This window comes from Polypterus senegalus, chromosome 18 (genome assembly GCF_016835505.1).
Source record: "Polypterus senegalus isolate Bchr_013 chromosome 18, ASM1683550v1, whole genome shotgun sequence".
NCBI classification, from domain to species: domain Eukaryota; kingdom Metazoa; phylum Chordata; class Cladistia; order Polypteriformes; family Polypteridae; genus Polypterus; species Polypterus senegalus.
The window spans coordinates 47698234-47711097 of record NC_053171.1 but is presented as its reverse complement, the minus strand read 5'-3'; the positions used below and the strand labels follow the sequence as shown (position 1 = coordinate 47711097).

At 47.0% G+C, this 12864-nt stretch overlaps 1 protein-coding gene across 4 annotated transcripts in view; it reads left to right on the top strand.

Annotated features, from left to right (window-relative positions):
• Positions 1–5186: 5186 nt before the first annotated feature.
• The window catches only part of samd4a (sterile alpha motif domain containing 4A), a 90545-nt gene continuing 82867 nt past the window's right edge, over positions 5187–12864 (top strand). Inside the window, exons 1-2 of one of the 4 annotated variants that reach the window (XM_039742033.1) lie at positions 5187–5283; positions 8276–8648. In XM_039742033.1, the coding sequence (XP_039597967.1) occupies positions 8453–8648 (196 nt within the window). In that variant the 5' untranslated portion in view covers positions 5187–5283; positions 8276–8452. The other 3 variants (XM_039742032.1, XM_039742031.1, XM_039742029.1) reach the window with 3 other exon arrangements.

The following is a 12864-nucleotide window of genomic DNA, read 5'->3' as shown; positions in this document are numbered from 1 at the left end:
AATGAATGATAACAAGACCACCTTCACATGTTTAGAAATGGGCCACTGTTTACCAATCCAAAGGTGCTGTCTCCATTTTACGTGTGATACCGGAAGAAGTGACTTACCCTAGAATCCTACAAGAGTTTCTGAACAATGTCATCCATTCTTGCAGCCTTCATCATTTCACTTCTCCTCAACAAATAAAACTTGTCACCTGAAGAGTGGCCCAGCTATCTCGGGTAACTTCCAGTGAGTGTCTTATTGAAGGAAGTGTCTGCAAGGTTCAAGGCTTTCCTCAAAGGGTTTCTTCCTCCTTTCCACAATATGCCCCATTTACGTCTGTCTTGGACAATTCCCTTCCTACTCTTCATGAGACATCAAACAACTTGCTGGAATTACTTAGAGGCCATCAAAAAGTGGATCTTCAAGGCCTCCCATGTGTGGATCATTGCTTCGTCCACTGCCTTCATCTTGACCTGTTGAACTCCCCAAATAAAATGTGAAGAACCATAACCTCATCTAATTTAATGACTGCCCTCTGGGTTGATGTCCAGCAGTGGGTGTCATGGTGGCTTTCCTGACAGGTAATCCAAAGTTTCTTGCAGGTGTCTCTGGCACTGAAAACCTGAATAGGATCAGTTCAAGTGTCAATGCCAAGATCTACTATTGGTGATCTCAGGACGCTGTTTCTGACCTTTTGGTTCCCTGAGGTGCGTCTGGCTGCTGTCTTGGCCACCACAGGCGCCTCATCATCAAGTTCAGCACTTCACTTTAAGAGTATTGAACATACAACTATACATGCTCAACTCTGATGAGCTGGTGTTCATTATGTGGCACAAAATAATAATTCAGGCAGGCTGTGCCTTCTTCTTACAACACTCTAGGGGTACATATCATGCCACCCTTCAGCGCCGAATGGCCTAGTTGGACTACAAAGTGCAGGCAGAAGCACTTTGAGCACCAAGACCACCATCTCTAAGAAGGCCCCATGGCCTAACCAATTTTCTCCTGTGCACCTTGAAGTCATGTTGAGGTGACTCGTCTGTCCATGTAAACCTCAAACACACTGCTGGTGGCCTCTTTGTGAAGCAATGAGGAGGTCTGCACTGGGGAAGTGTAATCCAGAGCCAGTGCTCCGTGTCGAGATGACCTACCAGCATTCAACTCCAATGACCCATGCCAAGGACTACTCCATGTGTGTCTGCCCAGCATACACCAGTCTCCTGATGAGCATTGTACCCAACCCCACCCATTGACTTTTGGGGGTTTAGCCCACATGAAATCGTCCTAGCAGGTGCAACTCCTTTTCTGACCTTTTTTTACCTGTGGTGGGTGATGGCTCATTGAAGACACCACCAGTCTGCTTCTAATGGGCCAATTCAGTGTGTCTGCGTGAAGCCACTTAAGTGTGTTTGAGATGTGGGATGACATGGAAGGAGCAGAAGAAAAATACTGCAGGCACTGGGAGAATGTGCAGACACCACCTAGGCAATGACTGGACTTATACTGTACTTGAATCCAATTCCCGGGTCCTTATCTACTGAGTCATCATGTTGCTCTAAACAGAAAATAATATTTCAGTGATGGTCTGCATGTTTGAATACTAACCAGAAGAAGCTGTGTCATGCATCTGGCAGTTTAGAGAGTCAAAAATCACTTGATGGCAACAACCACTTGGCCAGACCCTGTTGAGATACTCTGAGCCCCGACCCAGCCATAGCCCACCTTGATTCTTCTCTTTGCTGTTCTAATTCTTTCAACAATTTTAGGGTGGATGGATCTGCGACTCTAAATTGCCCTGATATTAGTGACTCCTGTCATGGACCATCACTGCAGCCATTGGAGGTATTAACCCCAATCCCCTAGATGTACTGGTGCCAATTATCAGTGTCCCCTGTGATAGTCTGCCACCGAAAACCAAAGTGGCAGTCATCACACACACACACACAGCTAAACAAGCCCCTGTGAGTAAGCCAGTGAATTTCTTCCATGCAGAACCTACTGAGTATGGCTTGATAGCCAAACTCCTCCAAGTTGGGGTCCTCAGTTTACAGAATGTATGGTCGCGTGGGTTCAAAGGGGTGAAATTCCGGGAAATACAACTGAGAGCTCAACAGCAGAGGAAGGTGGAAGTGCCCTGCAGTTGTTAAGGCCCTTCTCCTCTCCCCAACCGTCGCCGACTACTGACTACGGCCGATTGCCTCCACGGATTTACTGAGTTAAGTGCCGATCGAGGCCGTCACGCGTGTTTCTGAAGGCTTTACGCGTTATTGATGTTCGTGAGCCAACCGTCATGTGGTCATTCAGAGCTCCTACTACTGCTGTCGGCAGACTTTGGGGTCGTTCAGAAATGGCATTTCATTAGGCTGACTAGACGTCCAGATTTAACCGGGACGATCCCGATTCCGACACAGACGACGATGTTAAAATGATTTATTATTAGCATGCAGGGCAATGCAAAGGAAGACACGGGGACTCCAGAGTGTTTTGGTTTTAGTTACTTCGAGCTGCGCGTGTAAAACTCCAAAGGCACGAAGACACGAATTGAGAATTCGAAAATCCGCTCGCCCCCTCTGCTGTCACGCGCATCTCTCACGCGTACCTCCAGTTCGCGCTGCACCCTTGGACTCTCGTGGCCGGCCTCCTGCACGCGCCTCCCTCTAAGGCCTCTAGATGGTGCGCTTGTCACAGAGACCCCGTCAGATATCGACTCGCTTTTTTGATCTCACCTTCGTCTTTTATGAAATGACGCGCATCAGTCCTGCAGAGGAGGGTCATTGGGCGCCAGTGACTGACACTGAGGTTCCATCATTTTGAGATCCATGTGACCGTTAGGTCAGGCTCGGGGCAGTGACCGGCGGACCTTACTTTCGGACTTACTTTCTTTTGGAATGTTTTAATATCTCGATTCCTTCGTCTATTTTTCTAACGTCATTCTTTCTTCTTGATTGGTGTTTATCCAAATGAAAATTTACAAATTTCACTTCTGCACTATTTTGAGCCTCGATAGCCAGAACTATTAGGAGATGCTTTAAGTGTTTGGCTCTTGTAATTTATGCCAATATAGTGTACCGATCAAAAGTCTGGACACGCACAGAAACGTTTGTGTTTTTTCTAAAAAATCTTACCTCTTTTTATCACAACACCATTAAATTTATTATAGAACATGGCTTGTGTTTGTGTAGGCCATTACTGTTTGAAATTAATGGTTTTAAATTAATTGATCACCTTATGAGTGCAGCAGCCGTTTTTTTCCGTGTTCTAACGGTCCAACCATAGCTATCCTTAAGAAGTCATTTGAATGCTAATTGGTTATTAGAGAAACCTTCAGAATTGCAGGAAGCCTGTTATAATGTTCACCTGGGTTGTAAGGTACTGACATTCTAAAGCTCAATTCTGGGTTCAAAAAGGGCCAAAATGAGACAGCTTCTTCAGCAAACACATCAGTCTTGTTTTTATTTATTTTTTGTTTTCTTTGCACAATGGAGGTTATTCCATGTGACATACTATCAGAAAACTGAACATTTCATACAAAGGTGTCTGTTAGTGTCTGGCAAGAAGAACACAAACAGAATCTAACCAGGACAGAAAAAGAAGTGGAAGGTCCAGCTGGACATCTGCATAAGAGGATAAGAACATCTGAATCTGCAGTGTGAGAAACAAATGCCTTACAGGTCCTCAGTTAGCTTCTTCTTAAATACACACTGAACACCAGTGCTATCTGCAACACAGAACAGACGACTCTCGGAGCTGACACTTTTCCAGTTATCTTCTGTCCAATGTCTGCATTCTCTTGCACATTTTGATCTTTTCTTTTGAAATTTTTAGCTTTGGTCATGGCTTTTTCTTCATACGTCTGCCTCTAAGGCCAGCACTTGAAACCTGAACTAAATCTTAGATGGATGTGAGAAATGTAACTTTCAATAAATGTGTCACCTTTAACTGTTTGAAGCTTCATGTCTATAAACTGTCCATCTATAAAGCACCCTTCCTGTGCTCCAACTGCTTTACTAGTAGACCCCCCAAATATGACTGTTTTTGAAATGAGCACACTGGCTATTGGGCACTGGACCAGCCATCTTGTGGGCTACCTTGTCCAGTGCTTCTTACCCATCACTATGCTGAAATGCCTCACAGTGCACCAGGACATGCCCCACATCCCATAATAGGTTGCATAACTATACAGACATTCAGTTTTTCCCCAGCTAAACACACAAAGACATCAACTGATGGAGTTTGGCTGTCTTTGAGTAGCCTGTGGTGGTTAGACAGCCCCGGCCTGGCTATTTGTCATTTCACTTTAGGTTCACAAGTGGGCTGTAGGGGTCTCTCAGCGGAGGGTGTTAGGAAGACTTTATATTGTGACAGAAGGGACTGTCCCTCACCTCCTGGACTCCCTTACAGGGACTCCCACACACACAGGGCCAGTTTAAAATGAAAACACAAAATACCAGGGCACTCTCAAAGCTGACTCATTCCAACTCAGGGACGTGGGGACAGGGCTGTCCCCGGGCAAAGCAGTGCACTGGTGCCCCTACCTACACAACCACTCAGCAAGTCACAACATACAGAGATTAGCGTGGGGCCCCCTGGGAACTGCCCAGTGTGCCCATGCGTTAAGATGGCCCTGCGTGGGGTGCTGGAGCCCACCGAGGCAGCATTGGGAATAAGGTAGGACATGACTCTGGACAGGTGCTAGTCCATCACAGGCCCACTCACACGCTTTTGGCCATTTTCTACTCATCAGTCATCTTGACCTGCAAGTCTTATGGGCTATGAAGGGAAAATGGAGAAAAGCAAATGAAAACACCAAGAGAAGGTGCAGGATTTGAACCTGGGACAGTGGAGCCATGAAGCAGCAGCACTGACCATGTCACCCTGTAATGGAACTAGGAGTCGAAAATGTCTGAGTTGCACTATGGGTTTGCAGGGCACACAAATCACCTTGATTGATATAGTGCCTTTAGTGACCACCACCTCTACAGGCCTTCCACGCTCAGTCCTCTGCAAGCTGGGTAAGTCCCTCAGTGGCACCACCGAGTAAGGCGCTTTATGGCCTGAAAGTGACACCTCCCCTAACAGACTGTCCCCTTTAGGACAGTGGGATGAGGCAGGCGTGGCGACCATCTACACCAGAGTGGAGCTTTCACAGGCGCGGTAAAAAGGAATGCCCCGCCGAAGACCAGCCATTGCTGAACTCAGTGGCCGGCTCGATCGCGATGTTGGACGGGCCGTTCGTGACAGACTGCTCAGAGCTCGAGCCCCCCGTTTGGCAGTTTTCTGTCTTCAGCCACAGTTCCCGTGAGTAACAAGACACCGACGTCGCTTTCTTTCCAGCCCATTGTTTCCGCCGCCGACTGAGTGGGCGATGGAGACGATTTGGTGGGAGACCGCGCTGGCCACACAAAGACCCCAAGTGACTGAAGGCTCCCTTGACGATAGGGACCTGGGAAGGACAAGGGGGCGCATTCAGTGTCGCCTCCGCGCGATTTTTAGTCAATCCGCCTAAAGCGTAGCGTTGGAAAATCTCAATGTCGCTGAAACTGCGGTGCTGTTTGAAAAGTTCACTTTGGAGAGGCAGCGGACGGACAGACGGATTTGAGCTTCGTGCCCATGGCTGGAGCAGAAAGGCAGCGAACAAGCGGGGACTTCGCGTCGTCCCCCTTTCGTTCCTTTTCTCAGGTTGCGATTGATCCTGTTTGCTATGGAGACCCTTTTTTGTTTCTGGTGGGGTTGGGGCGAGGGTATGGTATGGGGGGTCGGAGTGCTAATCCTGGTCGGCCCTCTTCATGGGATCGGCAGCCTAATCTCCCTGAACTCGCTTCGCTATTTCTGTACTTCCCGCTGCTGCCAAGCGCCTGACGCAATGCCTTTGTGTTAATTATTAGCATGTGGAAAAAATGCGGGGCCCGCCTTCCTCTGACCGAGCGGACTGGGCCAGCGACAAAAGCGACAAGAGCTCGACGGCATAGGGGCCCTCACCCGGCAGACAGCCCACGGAAAAGGCGCTATATTCGCGCCATCCCCATATAATCGGCGGCAGCACTTTATCTACCAGACTGTAAAATCGCTAATCTGCACATGCTGCCACGGACCCCTGAGAATGACTGCATTAAAGCCGCCGTTTTATATAGTGCCTTTCTGGAGCAAAAACCCCACCTGGCACAGCATTATACGCCTGCAGATGGTGTTTAGGAACGATTTATGTAATATAGTGCCTTTCCTATCTATCTATCTATCTATCTATCTATCTATCTATCTATCTATCTATCTATCTATCTATCTATCTATCTATCTATCTATCTCAGTGCCAGCTTACCTTTCTTCATCAGGGTCACACAGTGAGTCAGAGGCCAGCATTAAAAACTCACTTCTTTAGTTTGAGGTCCCATACTTCAGCCGCGCTACCTCACCAATTCAACAACAGTATTTATTAATATAACGCATTTTCATACAACAATGTAGCTCAAAGTGCTTTACAAGATGTCAAAGAGAAAGTTAAAATAAAACAATTAAAATTCAATGCGATCAAACATAAAGGCAATATATACACCAGTCCACCAAGTAAACACACAGCACGTGTCATCTCTTATATAACAGAACAGAAATGTCACTATATTTGCACAATCCACGTACTACAACGTACGCCCACAATATAAATATCACATCTCATGTTTGAAGGAAAAGGCGCTAGACTCGCGCCACTCCTTGTAGTAGTGATGCATTACATAGATGCCAATTGGTCACGCGACAGTAAAGGCCCCTTTTACAGCTCCCGAGAATAAAGGCGCTATACTCATTACAGTAATATCCTAATAACATTCTAAAGCTGGCATAATCGAATTCGGGGTCGCGGGTGTCGTGCCCTCAACTGGTATATCACGATCAGATGAGAAATAGCTCCGAAGACAGGCGCTATATTGGCATTTGTCGCATCTCCTTCCCAATCCTTGCGTCGAGCGTGAGGCCCCCCAGCTTTGCGGGATGGCGCACACAAGTCCTTTCTTTAAGGCGTCCACTTATTTGTTGACACTTCGAGATGATGACGGCGTTTTTTCAGATGTCGATGCTACAGCAACAAGTCTCTGAGTGACTGATCCTCTTGTGAATAAAGGCGCTATACATTAGAGGATTATTCCCCGGCTTTTATGGGTTAAACGACCTGAACACGTGTACCTGAGAGCCTAAAGTAAAACGAAAGCCGAACTGCCGCCCCTCGTGTCGTTTTATTCTATTACATTTGAATGCCGGGCTTGGCCGCCGAGTCAACATTTCAAACCGAATCGCTTGTGTCCACCGCATTCAGAGCAGACGCCACCGACATGCATTTGTGAGGCTGCCATCACCATCATCATCACCGCCGATACGACCAGAAATACAGAAATAGCAGTGACGCACTGTGCCAGTCCACGTTTAACTTTCGGAAGAGAGTTGGGAGTGATGTGCATGACGATGAGGATCGATCGCGCGGGGGCGTGCGTGATGCCACGGAGGATGCCAGGGCTCCATTCACGGCGCATTCAGAGAGGTTTCCCTTCGTGATCATTTGGGGGCGTTCGTAGTTGCGGCTGACTAGTGTGCGCGTTTCTCAGAGAGAGAGAGAGAAGGTAGAGCGAGAGAGAGAGCTAGGAGAGGAGAGGGAGAGACTTGTAAATGAAATGCTTTCAGAAGGGGGCTGACGGGGAGGAGGAAGCCATGCTTTGGAAGATTTGAGTTAATGTGCCTCCGAAACGGAATTTCCGACAGAACGACACGATGAGGCTCCCAGCTCGCACCCACTAGCACAGCCCCCCAGTTCTGCGGCCCGGGGTTTGGGGGGCGCGGGGGGGGTCTGCCTGGAGGAGATCTCGCGCTCGCCTAGCGGATTGCTCTCACTCAGTTTCAAGGTACGTCGCCAGATGGGGTCTTTTTGGATCAGGATCGACGCGAAAAAAATGGGTGTGTAAGCGGGGTGGGGTGGGGGCGCCGAGAAGACGAGGAGGTGTCGGGAATGCTCATTGAACCCCAAGCCTTGTCGATTCGCCACGGCATGCGGTGTGCCCCCCTCAGCCCCCTGGCTCTTCTTTTCAAACAGCGGGCGCTTTCTTTTTATAACTCGTCGTTTTTTCTCCTCGTCCACGTTAGTGAAAGTCTGCACTGAGTCATTTGGCTAAGAGAAGCAACAGGGACGATGCAGCAGCAGTGGCGTGGCGCTCGAAAGCCGCTGCGTGCTCCAGACGTGTCGCCGGGGCTACCTGGCAGCTCAGGTGGTCGCACTGGCCACTGACAGCACCTTTTATGTCTCCTTTTCCAGGTGCCATGGACTAGACAGAGGGGTTAGCGTTGCGAAGCACAGGTGCAGAGAGGTGGAGACACCCGGAACCCACCTAAGAATCCCAGAGTGACAGCCAGACAGCCAGACCCCGGAAGCTCATGGACAACAGTGTCTGCTGACCACCTGAAGCGAAGTCTTGTCTTCTGGGGCTTGGCCATGATGTTTCGCGACCAGGTGGGGGTGCTGGCGAGCTGGTTCAAAGGATGGAACGAATGTGAGCAGACAGTGACCCTGCTGTCCCTGTTGAAACGGGTGAGCCGAACCCAAGCCCGCTTCCTCCAACTGTGTCTGGAACACTCGCTGGCCGACTGTGCTGAGCTGCTGCTCCTGGAGAGTGAAGCCAATAACCCAGGTGAGCAGGACGGTTGGTTTGGGGTGTCATTTTGGGCCCCCTGCTATTTATCCAGGCCATGTTTAAGCCATTGTTTTCATGTTTGAGGTGGTACCTGGCTTGTGCTACCAAAGTGAGTGGGCCATCAAACCCAATCAGTTGATTGGCCAGCCAGTCAAACGGTCAGTCAATCAGTTGGTCAGTCTTTGTTTTGCACAGTGTGTGCATGAGTGGATCAGCGATGGATTGGCATCCTGACCAGTGTCGGTTCAAGCCTTGAGCATGGTGCTTCTGGGACAGTCTCTGTGCACTGGGTTTAGTGGGCTTGAAAATGTTACACCGTCATTGTTTTTTTTTTTTTGTTTTCTTGCGTTATTTGTTTGCCTTATACAATTTCTTGTATTTGGAATGTTATTTTTCACATATTCCTTGGGGTCAAGGCACAGGTTCAGCCATTGTACAGCACCTCTGGAGCAAATACAAGTTAAGGGCCCAACAGAGTAGGATCCCTTTTCGCTGTGACTGGCAACCTTCCGGATACCAGCGCAGATCCTTAGCCACAGAGCCACCACTCCATACTTACTTCCCAATGTACAATACATTACTACCCAAAATACTTAGAGAGTATCCAGTGAAGGCAACAAGGCCAGGCTGTGTATCACTTTCAGGCGTGAAATAAGGTAAGCAGCAGAGTCATGTCATGGTCTGCTTTTGAAAGGACCGCAAACCTCCAGATCGGAGCCACCTGTTGAATTACATGGTCATGCCATTTGGTGGATACCATGAGTTTTGTCTGTGGTAGCTGGAGTCCAGTTGAGGAAAGAACGTCAATATAAGGCATGAAGAGCCTGAAGTACAGAATGGTCTCCTCTCTTTTGTATGTCAGCATAATCTAAGAACACAATTCAGAATTGCAGCTTCACACACAAGGCAGGGCCAACCTCAGAAAGGATACCAGTCTATCGCAGGCCACATTCAAGACACCGGCTAGCCTGGCTTGCCCAGCTTTGCCATTAAGTGTATTTGTGGTCAGCATTACAAATAACAGTGGACTCTTGCACAGAAAGAAAGTTTGGCAAGGTCTAAACTTATTTTTTTATTGACTGCACCTTCTGGTCTGATTATGGCAGGAAATTGGAAGAGTAAGTAGGATCTGAGATTCAGGCTTCTCAACAAGTCCTCGGCACCTCATATGATGGATTTCTGTGATTGAACAATTGAGTACATTAATATGTGGTCCTCACACATGGCAGAGCTAACATCAGGATTGTGTTTCTTCCTCAACAACATCCATCCGTTTTCTCCATACATTCATCCAGATTAGGGTCATGAGGGCTGGCACGTAATCCCGGCAGAAACCAATGCTGAATGGGATTGCCAGTCCACCAAAGGGCACACTCACATACATATCTGCAGTCCTCAATGGCTTCTACAGTCACTGCTCGAGTATTTTGATTATTCCAAGGTCAGAGACATGGCTGAACTATAAGTCAGACTTTCATGATGCACAGGCTTTGGTTAAAAAGAGAACTATGAGCTAAATCTGTGTAATTAGTAGTTTGATTCAAGGAGGTCCACAGACCGGTCACTTCTATAAATGAAGGGCATGTCTGCCTACTCTATGCAATCACAAACAGTATGTTTTGAAACTGAGTGAGCAGATCTGTAGTGACCATTTTAGTGGGCCTAGTGGTGTAATAACTAACTTGATGTGTAAAATGAAATTGGTGTCAGTAGTGGGGATAGAACCCACAAACAAGATACAGTCTATTACTTAACTCACTCTCTCCCATTCCAGCACTAGATGACAAACATTTTCATTAAAAAGAACTGGTGCTGTGTAACTGCAAAGAACACATCATATTGTGTTGGTGTTATCAGTGGGATAATGGACTTTATTAAAGAAATTAATAATGGATAAAGGTTTGGAGTTAGTTCAGCTAGTTGTGTAGGTTTGAGCATACACAGTAGTATTGTGTAGTTAGTGTGCAGCTTTTAGTGAGGTTTGGGTTAGCTGTATTGCCTTGTTTGAAACCATTTGTGTAGCAGTGGGGTGGACAGATTTGTGTTGGGTTGGCTACACAACAGTTACTTGTGAGCTGTGACAGTCCACCTGCTTGTAGTACTTTGTGGGAGCTCCAGTTAGTCGTGTTGGCTTTTTTGAGGCTAACTTTGTAGTCTGACTGAGCATAGGATAGTTGTGTTTGATTCCTATTACCTGTGTAGTGTTGAAGAAGGTTTGATTGGCATATTTTATGAGTTGATTCATTTGTATAGCACTAAAGATTGGTTGTGTTGGGCCCAGTTGTGTAGCTCTGAGTAACGCAGGTTCATGTGAGCCTAAATAGTTGTGTAGGATTGACTGCACACCAGATATTTGTGCATTGTGTGAATCGGGCTATTTGTACAGCTTTGAATGAATTAGGGTTCATTTTTAACAAAGTTGTATGACTTCCAGTGGGCACAGCATAGTTGTCTGGTTTTCTTTTATCATTAGTTATTTGTGTAGCACTAAAGGAGCTCTGAGTTGTGTAGTCTTGAGTGACCTCCTACACAGCTGTCCTCATTCAGGTGATTTGTTCAAACGTCACATTCAGTCATCCCTCAGCATGCTGCGCTTTGGTCCAAGCTGTGAGTGGACAGTTTATGTGAGGCCCTTTGCTGATGTTTGTTTTACGAGAATGTGTGCATGGGGCAGGTGGGCAGAGAGCGGGCATTCATGTCTGACCCTGGGGATTCCCTGCTTGCAGCTGAGTGAGAATGGGCGCAGTCTGGCAATCTGAAGAAGCTAGTCGATGTTTAGGAAAGCCCCTGCTCGCACCCAAAACAATTTTAAATGAAGGGTCTTTAATGTTTCCTGGCCCTGGTGCTCTTTCTGGGTTACTGGTTATCATGCTGTTATAGTGGCAGAATCGATGGCTATGACGTTCTGTGTCTGGTATCAAAATGAATGGTTTATGGGATCAGTTGTGGGCACTGCAACACTGAGAGGGTGCATAAACATTCCATGGAGTATTTTACACTGTGGCAAATATTGCTGGGCGTACTATAAAAATGTTAAGGAATACCTGCCATTCCTGCTCCCTGTGTACACCCTCTAGTGTGCCAAGGCTTTCCCTTTTGTTTAACAATTAAGGCCAAAATGATGCCCTGGCAAGATCTTGGTCCCCAAGGCCAAGGTGTAGGAAGTGACTTCTAATGCCTTGAGTGTTCTTAATTTCAAGAGTGGCTTTATTTATTTATGTATTTTACCCAGTACCATATATTTTTCAGCTCCACTTTTTCATCAAAGCAGCATGACATTGTGGATATTAGACTGGCCACGTCAAAGCCACGGGTTCAAGCCCAGCACATCATTGATTTGACCCTAAGCCAGTCATGTAACCTTCCGCAATGAATAAAACAACATGGAAGAAGCTATATAGCTAGTAAGTAATGAATTCTTTATGAGGTAAATTCAGAAGATGTATAACACATTAATAACTTTTGACCAGTCTGGGTTAATTCAGTACTAATCCAAGTTTCCTTTATCTAACAGTTCAGGATATGCCAGTGCAGTTGAAAATTTAGAATATTCCCAGCATGCCCACACTCAATGTAGACTACTTCAGTTTCTCTTAATCCAGTGTCATATTCAGTCAGTAAATCAGTCATTTTCTAGTCCACGTTATCCTGAATAGGGTCACATTTTGGTGCAGGAGCCTATCCCAGCTGGCATATGGCACAAGGCAGGGAACAAACCCTGGATAGGGCGCTAGTCTATTGCAGGGCAAACACACTCACACACACAACGCAACCACACATTAGGGATAATTTAGTATTGCCAATCCATCAAAGTTACATGTCATTAGACTGTGGGAGGAAACTGGAGCACCCAAAGGAAACCCCAACAGACACGGGGAGGACATGCAAAGTGCACACCGGGAGAACTCGGGACGCAAACCCAGGTCTTCGTTACTGCCTGGCGGCAGCGCTACCTCTGCTCCACGGTGCCAACCGTATCATATTTAGGTAGATTCAAATGTGAAACAAGTATTCAGACCTGCTGAATCCCAATTACCGTATGTTTCCCTAGAACACCTCAGTTGGTTCAATAAAAAATGCTGTTCTCTTCTCAGTCCAAACTACATCCTCTTGTATTGCTCACTGTTCTTTTCCACGATCAAGATAAATGGCCCATTTTCTACTTAGTCCAGATGAGTAATCCCTGCTTTACCCGTACGCTGCCTGTTGTCTC